Genomic DNA, 12496 nt, shown 5'->3' on the forward strand with positions numbered 1-12496 from the left:
AAAATTTGTGTAAAACTGTCTCATGGATCCATGAGGCGGGTCAGGTTGTAGAGAATAATTTGGTGTATAAATATTACAATTTCAGTTACAAGTATTACGATATTTATCATTAGTAACAATTAATTTTATCGTAAATAGTATCAAAATTTCACATATAAGTATTACAATATCTATCATAATATAAATAGTTATTTATTTTTAATTTAAATTGACATTAAATTTTCTATAACAAGTATTACAATTTCTTGTAGAAGTAACATTTCACATATATAAGTATTACTCTCTACGTCCAATTTTATATGTCTTACTTTCCTTTTTAGTTTGTCCCAAAATAGTGTTATCATTCCAAAATTGAACATAACTAGCATTCTACCTTTCCAATTTACTCTTTTGACTTTTTCAAATTTTTAGACAATTAATGAGGTAAGTACAATTGTATGTTGTACAAATGACATATACTTTTGAGGGACAAAATTGAAAAACTAGTAACATTTGTTCTGTTGCATTAATGACCCGTTTGGTTCACGGAATATGCAGGGAATGGCATAGCATTCCTAGTAATAGGTCTATTCCTTTGTTTGGTAACCATTTCTATTACCAGGAATAATATTCCTGGTAATAGCCTATTACCTCAAATAAGGTAATAGCTATTACTAGGGGCCCCCCTAGTATTAGCCTATTACTGAAGGCTCAGGAATATATTTTAGAATCTATTTTCTTTTTTACCCCTTTCTTTAACCTAATTTTTTTATCATATATATAAATTTATCCTATTTTACCACCGTCGTCGCCACCACCACCATCGCCGCCGCCTCCACCATCGCCGCCACCGCCACAACCGTCGCCGCCCCTACCACCACCGCTACCACCACCACTACCACCCCAGCACCACCACCGCCACCACCACCATCACCACCACTGCCACCACCATTGCCGCCGCCACCACCACTACCACCGCCACCAGAACCACCACCCAGCAGCACCACCGCCACCACCACCACCACCACCGCCACAACTGTCGCCGCCCCCACCACCACTGCCTCAACCGTCACCTTCACAAGCACCACCGTCGCCCCCACCACTGCCACCACCACCACTACCACCCCAGCACCATCACCACCACTGCCACCACCACCATCACCGCCACCACCACCACCGCCACCACCACCACCACCATCACATATTTTTATAAGGGTATTTATATCTTTTAAAACATATTTCATTTCTATTCCTTAAATCAACCGAACACTATAATATAATTCCTAATGTCTATTCCTTCCGCGAACCGAACAATAGAATACAATTCCTATTCTATTCCTTGCCTATTCCATTTCTTATGCAATAGGATTCCTATTACCTCAAAATTCATTCCGTGAACCAAACGTGCTGTAAAAGTCATGCAAAAAGTAAATGTAGCAAACAATTACAAGGCGTTTGGTTGGAGGGATTTTAAATTCCCTTCCCACTTAATTCCCACCTAATCCAAAGGCCATTAAATTTCGTAGTTTGGTTGGAGGGAATTGCAATTCCATGGAATTGCAATTCCCCCATTTTCATGAAATTAAAATCCCATGTCCCCCCCTGAGATTTTAATTCCTGAGAAAAAAAGATAATGATGAGTCAAAATTACCCCTTCCTTTTTTAACCTAAAATTAATGTCTAACAACAATAATGGACATTTTTGACTTTATACTACTTATTCTCTTTCAATTCTCATGTATACCAAACATTGGAATTGAAATTCCCAGTAATTCTATTCCTGATAATTTCCCCCAAACGCCCTGTTACGGAAAAAGAGATCGGAGTAGAATATTTACATTTGAATTATATACTTTATAAGTATAATGACAATTTGATACAATTTGATTAAGATCCGTGATTTTTTTTGAATACTTTCTCTACCTAATGAAGCACACAGAGTCAATAACGTTTTTTTGAATACTTTCTCTACCTAATGAAGCACACAGAGTCAATAACGCCTCCACTGAGGATCGATCTCATGACTTCCCACATGAAAGAAGTCATTACATGTCATCTGAGCATAAGATACTTGGCAAGATCCATGATTTAGTTTCACACAAATACAAGTCTTAATTATTAATTTTCTTTTTCGATCTTTACGTCTAATTAGTATACTAAACGATTAGCTAATAATAATTAAAGTTGGGGGAAAAAGAAATAATAATTAAAGTTAAAAGGTATTGTCGCCATCATTGATGAAGAAAATCTTGCCTTGTTAGGTGCCATTAGTCATAGCAGTCACATGCAAATGCAATATATATATAGTCAGAAGTCATCAGAACATTTCAAGCAAGTAGCAACTCAACCCCTCCCGCCTCTCCCTCTCTCTCGACACCTGCTTTACCACGCCTATATATATATACACGTACACAAAATTCCGGCCTACCTCGAGTTAGTCGATATGATATCATATATTATATCTATGCTTAATTGTGCTGGTAGCTAACTAGCTAATTAGCTAGGTAGTGTATATACGTAATATGGTGCGTCCGCATATATTGAAAATGAGAGAGACTAGTGAGGGCGCCAGGCACTTTACAGACACCATCTGGAGACCATTACCGGCGATTAAGACTCTGCCGCGCTCTTCACTTGCCGTCTTCTTTTTTATGGTTCTCTGCGTCGGCGCGTTCGTTTCCACGCGTTTGCTCGACTCCACTGTCACCGCAGTAAGTATACTCTCTCTCTCTCCCTCGAGTAAATACCAAAAATAGTCTGTGGTTTTTCTCAATTTCGTCATAAACGATACAATGACCTAATGTAGTCTCAGACATTAGTGTTTTTGCTCAAATTTTCCGTTTTCAATTTATTAAGTTAGTGTTAAATAGAGGGTCAATTTTGTCATTTCAATATTGTCTTCTTTAATTTTCACTCCACCTGCGAAATCCAAAATACTGAACTAAGAACTGTGATTTCTTCTACACTCCACATTTGTGCCATTGCTGCATGGGATGTTTCTCGATCCTCTATAGCTCTATGAAACTTTCATCCCGAATTTTCGATAGAGAGATAAAGGATGTCAAGGGGCCTATTTCAGCACCCATCATCCATAATTTAAATAAAAAAAAAAGTGTGTGATTTCTGGAGAGTTGAATCATTATAGATGAAAAAAAAACATTTTTTTTTTTTCTGGAGTGCTACTTGGAATAAGACATAATTTGTTCTTGGAAATCTGAAATTAAAGTTCCTTTAAGAAAAAACTCTATTCATTTTCGATCCAGTTGAAATTTCATTTCTCTGTGTACTTTGTAGCTTATAGAATCATACTTGAAAGAGAGGGATTTCGCAGGTGGAGTAAAAAGACGACCAAAAATTACAGAATTGACCCTCTATTTAACACTGGAACAAAGTGCTGAACAACAACCGCGCCAACTATGTTGGTTATATATATGCTCTACTTTAATAGACTTTTTACTTTCTGTTTTTTCCTTTTTCAGTTTTTGTTTTCAAAATTTGGGAAACACATACACGTTTAAAAATACTGTTTTAAAACAATGGTCTATATTTAAAATAAGAATATTTTTCTCACCCACCTTACCAATATAATCTACCAAGCTAGCTTAGCTTGTTTTGTTTAATTTATTAATTTGTATTGTTTTTAGTGTTGGTATTCAACTCAAATTGCAATGGTTCAATTCGGTCCTAAGTTTGGACTTAAACGCACCATTTGCCCCACATTACATGCATTATTGCATATGTATGATGTGGACGGCTGGACGCTACCACTAATCCTTGCTAATCAATTGAAAATATACAATAATATAATTGTCCTTTCACATTTATTTACATATATAATATAATATAACTTTCACATCCTCGATCAACTTCCTTGGACAATGATGTTTTATTATGACGTGCACAATTTAGTAGAATTCTATTATATAGAATCTCAATCTCTATTTCTTATTTTTATTTTGAGTTAATTTCATTTTCGATCCTAAATTTATAGGTGACAATTCACTTTTAGTTTTTTTTTTTATTAGAACATTCTCATTTAGTCATAATATTATTGTGGCATGACCATTTAAACTAGAAGATACCACCGCCACCAAACAAATTAAATGAACTTATGATTATTATTATTATTATTATTATTATTATTATTATTTCCGAAACAATTGAAACTTACAAGATTACTACTCCAAACATGCAGCAGCATAATCCAACAAGATTATCTCATAAAAAAATAATTGAAAATGAAATCCCTCCACTGAATTGTTCAGTTGGAACTCCCATGGCAAGCTGCCCTGCTAATTACTACCCATCATCAAAGTCAAAGCTGAGGAGGATTGAAGATTCACCAACACAATCATCATCAACATGTCCAGATTACTTCCGTTGGATCTATGATGACTTGTGGGCGTGGAGGGAGAGTGGTATTAGCAGAGAGATGGTGATGAGTGCGAGGAGGACAGCCAACTTTCGGCTGCTCATAGTGAATGGGATTGCGTATATTCACAATTACAGAAAGTCATTTCAAAGTAGAGACACTTTTACTCTGTGGGGTATTTTACAATTGTTGCGGAGGTATCCTGGTAAAGTGCCGGATTTGGATCTAATGTTCGATACTGTTGACTGGCCAGTCATCAAAAAACAAAGTTATGTTCTAAATGACACCACTACAGCCCCCCCAGCTTTGTTCCGCTACTGCGGGGATGAAGCTACTTGGGATATTGTCTTTCCTGATTGGTCATTCTGGGGATGGTATGTATCATGTATGTATAGCTTGCTTGCTTGCTTGCTTGCTAGTATCTACCTATGTATATATAGTACCTAATGTTTGAATTGGATCTATCAGGCCTGAAATCAATATTAAGCCATGGGAGGGATTATCAAAGGACCTCAAAGAAGGGAATGTGAAGATTAAATGGGTGGACAGGGAGCCATATGCATACTGGAAGGGAAATCCTGAAGTTGCTGCAACCAGAAAGGATCTGCTCAAATGTAATGTATCAGAAAAGCAGGATTGGGGTGCTCGTGTCTATGCACAGGTACCTACCTACCTAATTTCCATTCTCATGCCCACACGTGTGTGTGTATATATATATATATATATATATATATATATATATATATATATATATATATAGCTAGCACAACAATCCCCTCATCACTAATTCTTGGCCTCCACACAACAATCTTGTAACCACTAATTGTTCAACTTAGCCATTTACCGCCTCCCCCAATATTTTCACTTTTTCTTTCAGGATTGGATTCAGGAACATAAGCAAGGTTACCAGCAGTCTAACTTAGCCGACCAGTGCATTCACCGGTAAAACAATTTTATATGTGTGTGTGTGTGTGCAATGCATGCCCCCACATGTCTATCTAGCTAGCTATTTATCTGATTGTGCAAATTAAATTAAATTAAATATAATATAATATAATAATGCACAGATACAAGATATATATTGAAGGATCTGCATGGTCTGTGAGTGAGAAATACATCTTAGCATGTGATTCTCCAACTTTACTAGTGAAGCCCAAATACTACGATTTCTACACCAGAGGTTTGATGCCAATGAAGCACTATTGGCCTATAAGGGATGATGACAAATGCAAATCTATTAAGCATGCTGTTGACTGGGGCAATAATCATCATCAACAGGTAGCTAGCTCATCCTAAATAATATATTATTATTATTATCATTATGTTGTTTAACTTGATCAAAACTAGCTACACTGCTCTTCATTCTCTATCTCTTTTCTATGCCGCCTTATGTTTCTTCACTGCTCATACTTCACTATCATTCATATATTATATATATATGCAGCTGTAAATATTAAATGATGGATAATAATGTGTATTAATAACATAACATACAGGCACAAGAGATTGGCATGGCAGGAAGCAAATATATTCAGGAGGAATTGAAAATGGAATATGTGTACGACTACATGTTCCATCTTTTGAGCGAGTATGCCAAGCTCTTGAAATACAAACCAACCGTACCTCCAGAGGCAGTTGAGCTTTGTTCGGAGAAGATGGTTTGTGGCGCAAACGGACTGGAGAAGCAATTTATGATGGAATCTCTGGTCAAAGCTGCTCCATCCACCACTGCGCCCTGCACAATGCCGCCTCCCTTTGATCCTGCAACTCTTAATGCTATCGTGAGTACCAGAGAAAGTTCAATCAAGCAAGTGGAGTCCTGGGAAAAACAATACTGGCACCATCAAAACAACCTTGATATCTAATCGCACATACCATACCATACATACAACAGTCATGCTTACACCTACCTCTACCTGTAGATTATTTATATTTGCATATTTGTACACACATCCTGCTTAATTATTATCTGTATTTATATTTTCTTAATTCACTGCTAATTTAACACTGTTACTGTTCAGATCCAAGGCAAAAAAGTTTAAACAAAAAAAAAATGTATGAGACCGTCTCATGAGTCTCAATCTGTGAGACAGGTCCCATTTAATAAAAATGGATCATAATATAAGAGCCTAGGGACGAAAAGTGAGCACAATCAACAAGTAGCGGAAATAATAATCTTCCAGTTCTAAATATCACTGCAATCTTTCCATTCCAAAACCTCACTGCAAATTCTAAATTCGCTTATTATGAGAGCTCTGCAAGAATATTCTTATTAGCAAGACTGCAAGAGTACAAAGGAAATTGCCGGGGAGGAATTACAGCTCCTCACCAACCAAAGTACAAAAGAGATGTTTGCAAGGATGCATGGCGACTTATGTTCTGAATTTCTGAGAAATTTTCTCAAGTCCTTCCCTGCTATCAACAGCAAATCGCTTAACTCTCTCTCCGACAGCTGACCCAAGTTCAGCAGAGCTGTGCTTCACAGACTCAAAAGAGTTACTGATCTTTGATGTGGCAGTATCTTTTAACACTATTGCCCGCCTTCGTCCTCTCTGTGCCCACTCCCTTAGTACGGAAATATACAAAAGTATCTTCTCCATTATTTTGTGAATTGTATCTTTTGATTTTCCTCTTACAGCATCAGCCATTCCCCTCAATCTGTCCACCAAATTCTCTGCCCTAGATATGCTTCCTTCAACTGACAACTGCTTTCCAGCACTTAGCCATGTGACACCAGTATTTGCTTCTTCCTGTAGGTCATTATCAACAACAACCTTGATACCATGCTTCTCCCAGCGTTCTCTTGCCTCCTCCAGGGCCTTTGCTTGCTCTCTAGCTCTTTTAGCCTCATCTTCAGCCCAAGCCCTGCATAAAAGAATTAAAGAATATATGAATTGGAGGAGAAACAAGTGAAACCATAATTTGATGAAAATGATTACTGCCTTGCCTAGCCATGGACAGTGCTTTTCTCTCAACCTCTAGTTCATATTGTAACCTTGCTATCTCTTGATTTTCAAGTTCAGCATCTTTCCGAAGCTTGTTGAGCCTTTCTTTGTCATAAGAAATCTCCAACTTCTCACTCATAAGTGTCTGTAGCTGCTCCTCTACCTCACGCCTTAACCTCGAAAGAACTTCCATTTCTGAATCAACAGCAGCACGCTCCTTCAGTAAGGCAAGGTTCTCTTCCTCCCATTCAGCTGTTAACCTCTCAAATTCTCGCCTTGCCTCCTCAACCAATTTCTCCACTGCATCAATCTTTTCTCTTTCGAATGAGAGTTCCTTCTCATAACTTGCATTGACATCTTTCTCCACTTCAGCTATTAGAGCATTATGTGCAGTGACAGCTTTTTCAGCCATAGATTCAGCCTCGATACGTGCAAGCTCTTCACCAACAATGTCAGAAGCCTCACCAGTTGCAAGGGCAATAGCAGCTTGAGCTTTTGTCACAGGTTTATCTGGCTGGAACAGTCTTGTATACCCTGAAAGGAAATTAATAATAAGAATAAGACATCCTCATGCACATATATAAGAAACAAATGTAATGATTAAAGCAGGACATGACTCACCAAATGCAAGGGCTATTATTCCCTGTTCCGCTGATGCCAAGTCTGCTACCAAAGCAGGCCATGCATCTCGATGGATCTTGTTAATATCTATGAACCCTGAGAGTTGCCTCAAGGTCTACCCGAGGGAGAAAAAAAAAATGTTTGCACTTGAACTTAATTAGTCATTTCTATAGATGTCCAGGCACAATGAAAGGAATAAACTTGTAAACGTGTGCAAATGCAACCTTTTGGTCAACCAGAGGAAGCTGTCTTTTGTCTAGGGCAATCTTCCAACTGACAAGATCCTGGCGTGACAAAGGACTGCAGCAAAGTTTTGTGTGCATTAGATAAGAATCCAATGAAAATGTCATTTGGTCCCAAACCCAGGGCACTAAAAAACATGATTAAGACAATAACAATATTCAGAACCTTGATTAGTTATTAAAGGAATATGAATCTGGAAATCATACAAGAACAATAGCAATGCTTGAGGTCATGGAGGTTATAATCTATTTGCAAGTTGACCAAAATCCCAATGGGACAGGTAAGAGCTCTCAAACCAGTCGTGAATGTGATTTCCGCATAAATAGACAATTACTACTTGTCATCAGCATCATAACAAAACATCTCATGTGGAACTTACCTGTCAGGGGAGAAGAATAGGGGACTTTGGTCTCCATCTGAAGATGACTGTGTGTCCCGTCTTGACAGCTTGCTGGAGATGAGACCAGCTTCAGCCAAGCCTGAAATGTCCAGATCTTCAGAAACTAGAGGAATATAATTGGTTGAATACAGCAAAAACTTCTACTTAGAAGATCACAGGTCTTAGGCTTGACCTTGTATGCAAGGGAAGTCAGGATCTTCAGTTGTAATATCGTCAAAGGCAAGTTCAGTGACATTCTCAATATACATTGCAGGATAGACCTTAGAGACAGTGGTCCTACAAGAAATCAGGATAACTTGTAAGCAATTCAGCCAGATATTTCAGGCACATCTTCACCAGCTTCAAATACAGTATCAATACTACCAACATGATGATCTGTTTTAAGATGTGTATACCTTGATAGAGCACTGCTTGATGCAACTAACCAGCGAGCATATTCACGGCGAGTACAAAGGTCTCCAGGTTGAACATCAGCCTCAATAACCTAAAATGTAAAGATATCAAATTAACAGGTTCAATTACACATATTTGCACAATGATCTTGACCACTCCTGGAATATATGTACCTTAGTTACGCTTCTTTAACTAGGCTAGTGACAAGCTTGATACCTATAAATAATTAATGGTGGAATAGGCAGGGTCGCAGGGATAACAAATTTTTTTTAACTTTGTGTGCATCCATTTCAATCCAGATATTCTCAGCAGAATGAGATTAGATTGAGCTCAAAACTAACCAACATTTTTGCAAAGTTTAAATAAATGAAAACAAAAGTACCTTCAAAACTTGCAACGCAGCTAGTGCCTGACCCTGGACTTGATCAATGACAGCAGGAACTAGCACCTTTCCTGGAAGTGCCTGCAGAGCTGCAGGGACAGAAGATGGAGCAGGTATGCCGGCAGAGATAAAGATAGCTTCAGAATTTACTGACTCATAGCTTGATCTGCTTCCATTGATATCCTTATGAACATTTTCATTTTGTTTCTTAACAGAAAGATCCACACCAGTGCCCTCCAACACTGTTCCTGATAATTCATCTCTGTTTGCACTATGGACTTCTAGAAATAACTCGTCTCCTTCAGCTGGAAACTCTAGCATATTGCTCGTATCAACATTCTCAACAGAAACTGAGCTTTTAGCCTCTAAATACTGATCACTTGTATTAATAGGTTCTAAAGCAGTGTCAGACTGTGCATTTACTGAGGGATTAAAGGTTACAGATTCAGCAGTTGGTGAATCAAATGAAGAGACAGAGTCTCTTGTTTCTCCTAAATCAGAGACTCCTTCCCTGTGATCCATGCTTTGATTTGTTGAACTGGGGCTAGGAGCTGGTACACGACTTGTATTGGTGTCATCAAAGTTCTCCCCATATTGTTCATTTATTAATAATGATTTTTCAGCAGCAAAACTGACTTCTTTACTATCAAAGGTTGAGTGAGTGAAAGATTCTGCCGAAACTCCAGCATCAGGTGATTGAAATATGGCTTCAGTTGCAAATAAAGTGTTATCATTCACTGTTTCATTATGAAAACCATGTTTAGTGGAGGCATTGCCAATTGTGTAATTATTACTGAAAATGTGTTCCTCGCACTGCTACTGTTATTAAGTTTATTTCCAACATCTTCGCACTTTGTTGGATGTAAAAAGGGTTCATTGTCTATACCTGCCTCGCTGTTTTGATTGTCACTATCTTGCATTTCATTCTTGAGGGCATCTTTTTCTAATTCAACTCTATCATTGTGATTATTATCACCCATGACTGACATTTCTTGTTGGGTTGTCAAAGGGTCCATATGCTGCTTCAATCCTGTGTAATAAGCTCGCAATTCTAACATCTACTAGAGAGAGTATTGCACTGACAGACAGCAAATGTAATTGAGTATTTATAGGAAAAGTAGGGACATGCTATTGAAAGCTGTAAAGTTAATGGAAAATGGTAACCTAACTAGTTTAAAGGCATAGTAACAATGGAGACCAATATAAAATACAAGAGAGTACAAGTTTATGACAAAGAGGAAACTTAAATGTGAAAAGTAATGTTCTTAATGCTCATATTCATTAAAGTATAAGCATTGCTTACTGGACATGCTGCGTTTGCTTATTGATAAAGCAGCAAAGATAATCCCAGCCACTAGGATAATGCTGGCTACTCCTGCTCCCACAAGCCCTGAAAGTATTCCAGAACTGTTACTAATTCATGATAGAACCAATGAAGCATCTTTTCACTTTTTCCATTTTGCTAATGTAATGTCAAAATTTCAATCAATCTAAAGATATAAGTAACTTAATAAACACTTGCCGTCCTCATTTCACATGAAACTCTGATGAAGAGATGAATTCACCAACAAATTTATTTACCAATTTTACTAGTCATGTCGAAGTGATGCAATTATCTAAATCAATTAAAACGTGATTATGTAAAATTTAATACACATCAAAATAGGAATGTGTATTCATATATGAACATACATACACACGCACGCAGAGGCAGGAAGTCAAATGACACGGCTTACCTGCGACGGATTGCTTCTGCGGAGCCTCACTCGATGTTTCAGCTCCATCAGTTCCAGACCATCCAGCGAATCCATCCACTGGAGAAATGGAATTAACCAAAACACTGCGTCTTTCCAGCCAATTACGGTTTCTCGCGTGAGTATGCCCTCCAATAGAAAGTAAATGCTGCAGTCTATTGCAATCCTTCTTCCCAACACGCACCCGTAACAACACGGTTGACGGTTTTCTACAATTGAAAGCTAATCGGAGGTGGAACGAGGTCGGGGACAATGTTGCAGTCAAAGAACTCATCTCTGAATGGTCAAATTTGCAGTTGGGATAAATGCAAGATAGTTGCTAAAGTGGAGCTTTTCAGTACAGAAGAGCATCAAAATGCGTCTCTCCCACTCGTGCACACATGTATAAGATATAGAGAATGTTTGAAGTAAAATTCTAGGGTTTTTCTTGTCTGTATCGTGTTATGGTGAACGACCTATGCATCTCTCTCTCTCTCTCTTACTATGATTAAACCTACGTGCAAAACTGCAAATACGGGTCCTGTTTGTCTGTATTGATCTTTATCTAATCCCTGCTGTTTGCTACGAGAGGAACTTCCCGATCATCAGATCAGAATTTCTAACTGGATCATTTCCTGTTGCCAAATCAAAGTACCAGGTTGTATTAGATTTGAGCATTTGGGTTCGGATTATCCAAATCTAGCCCAATAATTTATTAGAGGAAATAAAATAAAATAAAATAAAATAATGGATAAAATCATGAATTCCTATTATATTAAGCAATCAAAGCATTACACATTATATAGAGTAAATAATGAGAATAGAAAATAAGAATATATGTAAAATTATTTTATATTTTATAAACTCTGGAAGCACGTGGAGTGAACCCATAGATCCACCGAGAAGAATTAGGAGTAGCCTTGAAGAGGATAGGCTGAGTCGTACTTGGCTGAGAAGAATCACCGAGAGAAACGATCATTAAGGTTCCTAGGGCTTGCTCCCCTCCATCTAGATCAAAAAAAAAAAAAAAAAAAAAAAAAAGATTATTTAGATTCCATAAAATTAAAAATCAAATCGAGCCAACAAATTGAATGGTTTATATAGCTTGAAGGAGCCAAGTTATTTCTAGAAGTCCATAGTGCAAACAGAGATGAATTATCAGGAATAGTGTTGTTGGAGGGCACTGGTGTGGATCTTTCTGTTAAGAAACAAAATGAAAATGTTCATAAGGATATCAATGGAAGCAGATCAAGCTATGAGTCAGTAAATTCTGAAGTTATCTTTATCTCTGCGGCATACCTGCTCCATCTTCTGTCCCTGCAGCTCTGCAGGCACTTCCAGGAAAAGTGCTAGTTCATGCTGTCATTGATCAAATCCAGGGTAAGGCACTAGCTGTGTAAATTTAGTCCCCTAGCCGTTATTTCGTCA

At 37.7% G+C, this 12496-nt stretch overlaps 2 protein-coding genes across 4 annotated transcripts; one reads left to right on the forward strand and one right to left on the reverse strand.

The window, feature by feature from the left end:
- The first annotated feature begins 2340 nt into the window (after positions 1-2340).
- Positions 2341-6334, forward strand: LOC109193337 (O-glucosyltransferase rumi homolog). 2 transcript variants are annotated; one of them, XM_019344197.1, is made up of 6 exons: positions 2341-2690; positions 4175-4725; positions 4820-5012; positions 5229-5293; positions 5419-5629; positions 5848-6334. In XM_019344197.1, the coding sequence occupies exons 1-6, from the start codon at positions 2502-2504 to the stop codon at positions 6214-6216; spliced, it is 1578 nt and encodes a 525-aa protein (XP_019199742.1). In that variant the 5' UTR covers positions 2341-2501; the 3' UTR covers positions 6217-6334. The 2 variants fall into 2 exon arrangements, with proteins under 2 accessions (XP_019199742.1, XP_019199743.1); XM_019344198.1 differs by having other exon boundaries at positions 4178-4725; positions 5848-6313.
- A 75-nt stretch (positions 6335-6409) lies between these two features.
- LOC109193336 lies at positions 6410-11731 on the reverse strand. 2 transcript variants are annotated; one of them, XM_019344195.1, is made up of 11 exons: positions 11072-11723; positions 10639-10725; positions 10222-10365; positions 9336-10072; positions 8956-9044; positions 8733-8836; positions 8540-8639; positions 8142-8217; positions 7918-8032; positions 7299-7830; positions 6410-7216 (listed from the first exon to the last, which is right to left on the reverse strand). In XM_019344195.1, exons 1-11 carry the CDS (start codon positions 11361-11363, stop codon positions 6724-6726), a joined length of 2769 nt encoding a protein of 922 aa, XP_019199740.1. In that variant the 5' UTR covers positions 11364-11723; the 3' UTR covers positions 6410-6723. The 2 variants fall into 2 exon arrangements, with proteins under 2 accessions (XP_019199740.1, XP_019199741.1); XM_019344196.1 differs by having other exon boundaries at positions 7103-7216; positions 7328-7830; positions 11072-11731.
- Between the last annotated feature and the right edge of the window lie 765 nt (positions 11732-12496).

Source organism: Ipomoea nil, unplaced genomic scaffold (genome assembly GCF_001879475.1).
Source record: "Ipomoea nil cultivar Tokyo-kokei standard unplaced genomic scaffold, Asagao_1.1 scaffold1868, whole genome shotgun sequence".
Classification (NCBI taxonomy): domain Eukaryota; kingdom Viridiplantae; phylum Streptophyta; class Magnoliopsida; order Solanales; family Convolvulaceae; genus Ipomoea; species Ipomoea nil.

Coding starts and splice junctions, on each gene's coding strand:
- LOC109193337 (XM_019344197.1), top strand. CDS start 2,502: ATGGTGCGTCCGCATATATTGAAAATGAGAGAGACTAGTGAGGGCGCC. Junction 5,013..5,228: donor GTGCTCGTGTCTATGCACAG/GTACCTACCTAC, acceptor TTTTTCTTTCAG/GATTGGATTCAGGAACATAA. Junction 5,294..5,418: donor GCCGACCAGTGCATTCACCG/GTAAAACAATTT, acceptor AATAATGCACAG/ATACAAGATATATATTGAAG.
- LOC109193336 (XM_019344195.1), bottom strand. CDS start 11,363: ATGAGTTCTTTGACTGCAACATTGTCCCCGACCTCGTTCCACCTCCGA. Junction 10,726..11,071: donor GCAGAAGCAATCCGTCGCAG/GTAAGCCGTGTC, acceptor GAATACTTTCAG/GGCTTGTGGGAGCAGGAGTA. Junction 8,640..8,732: donor TGACTTCCCTTGCATACAAG/GTCAAGCCTAAG, acceptor TGGACATTTCAG/GCTTGGCTGAAGCTGGTCTC.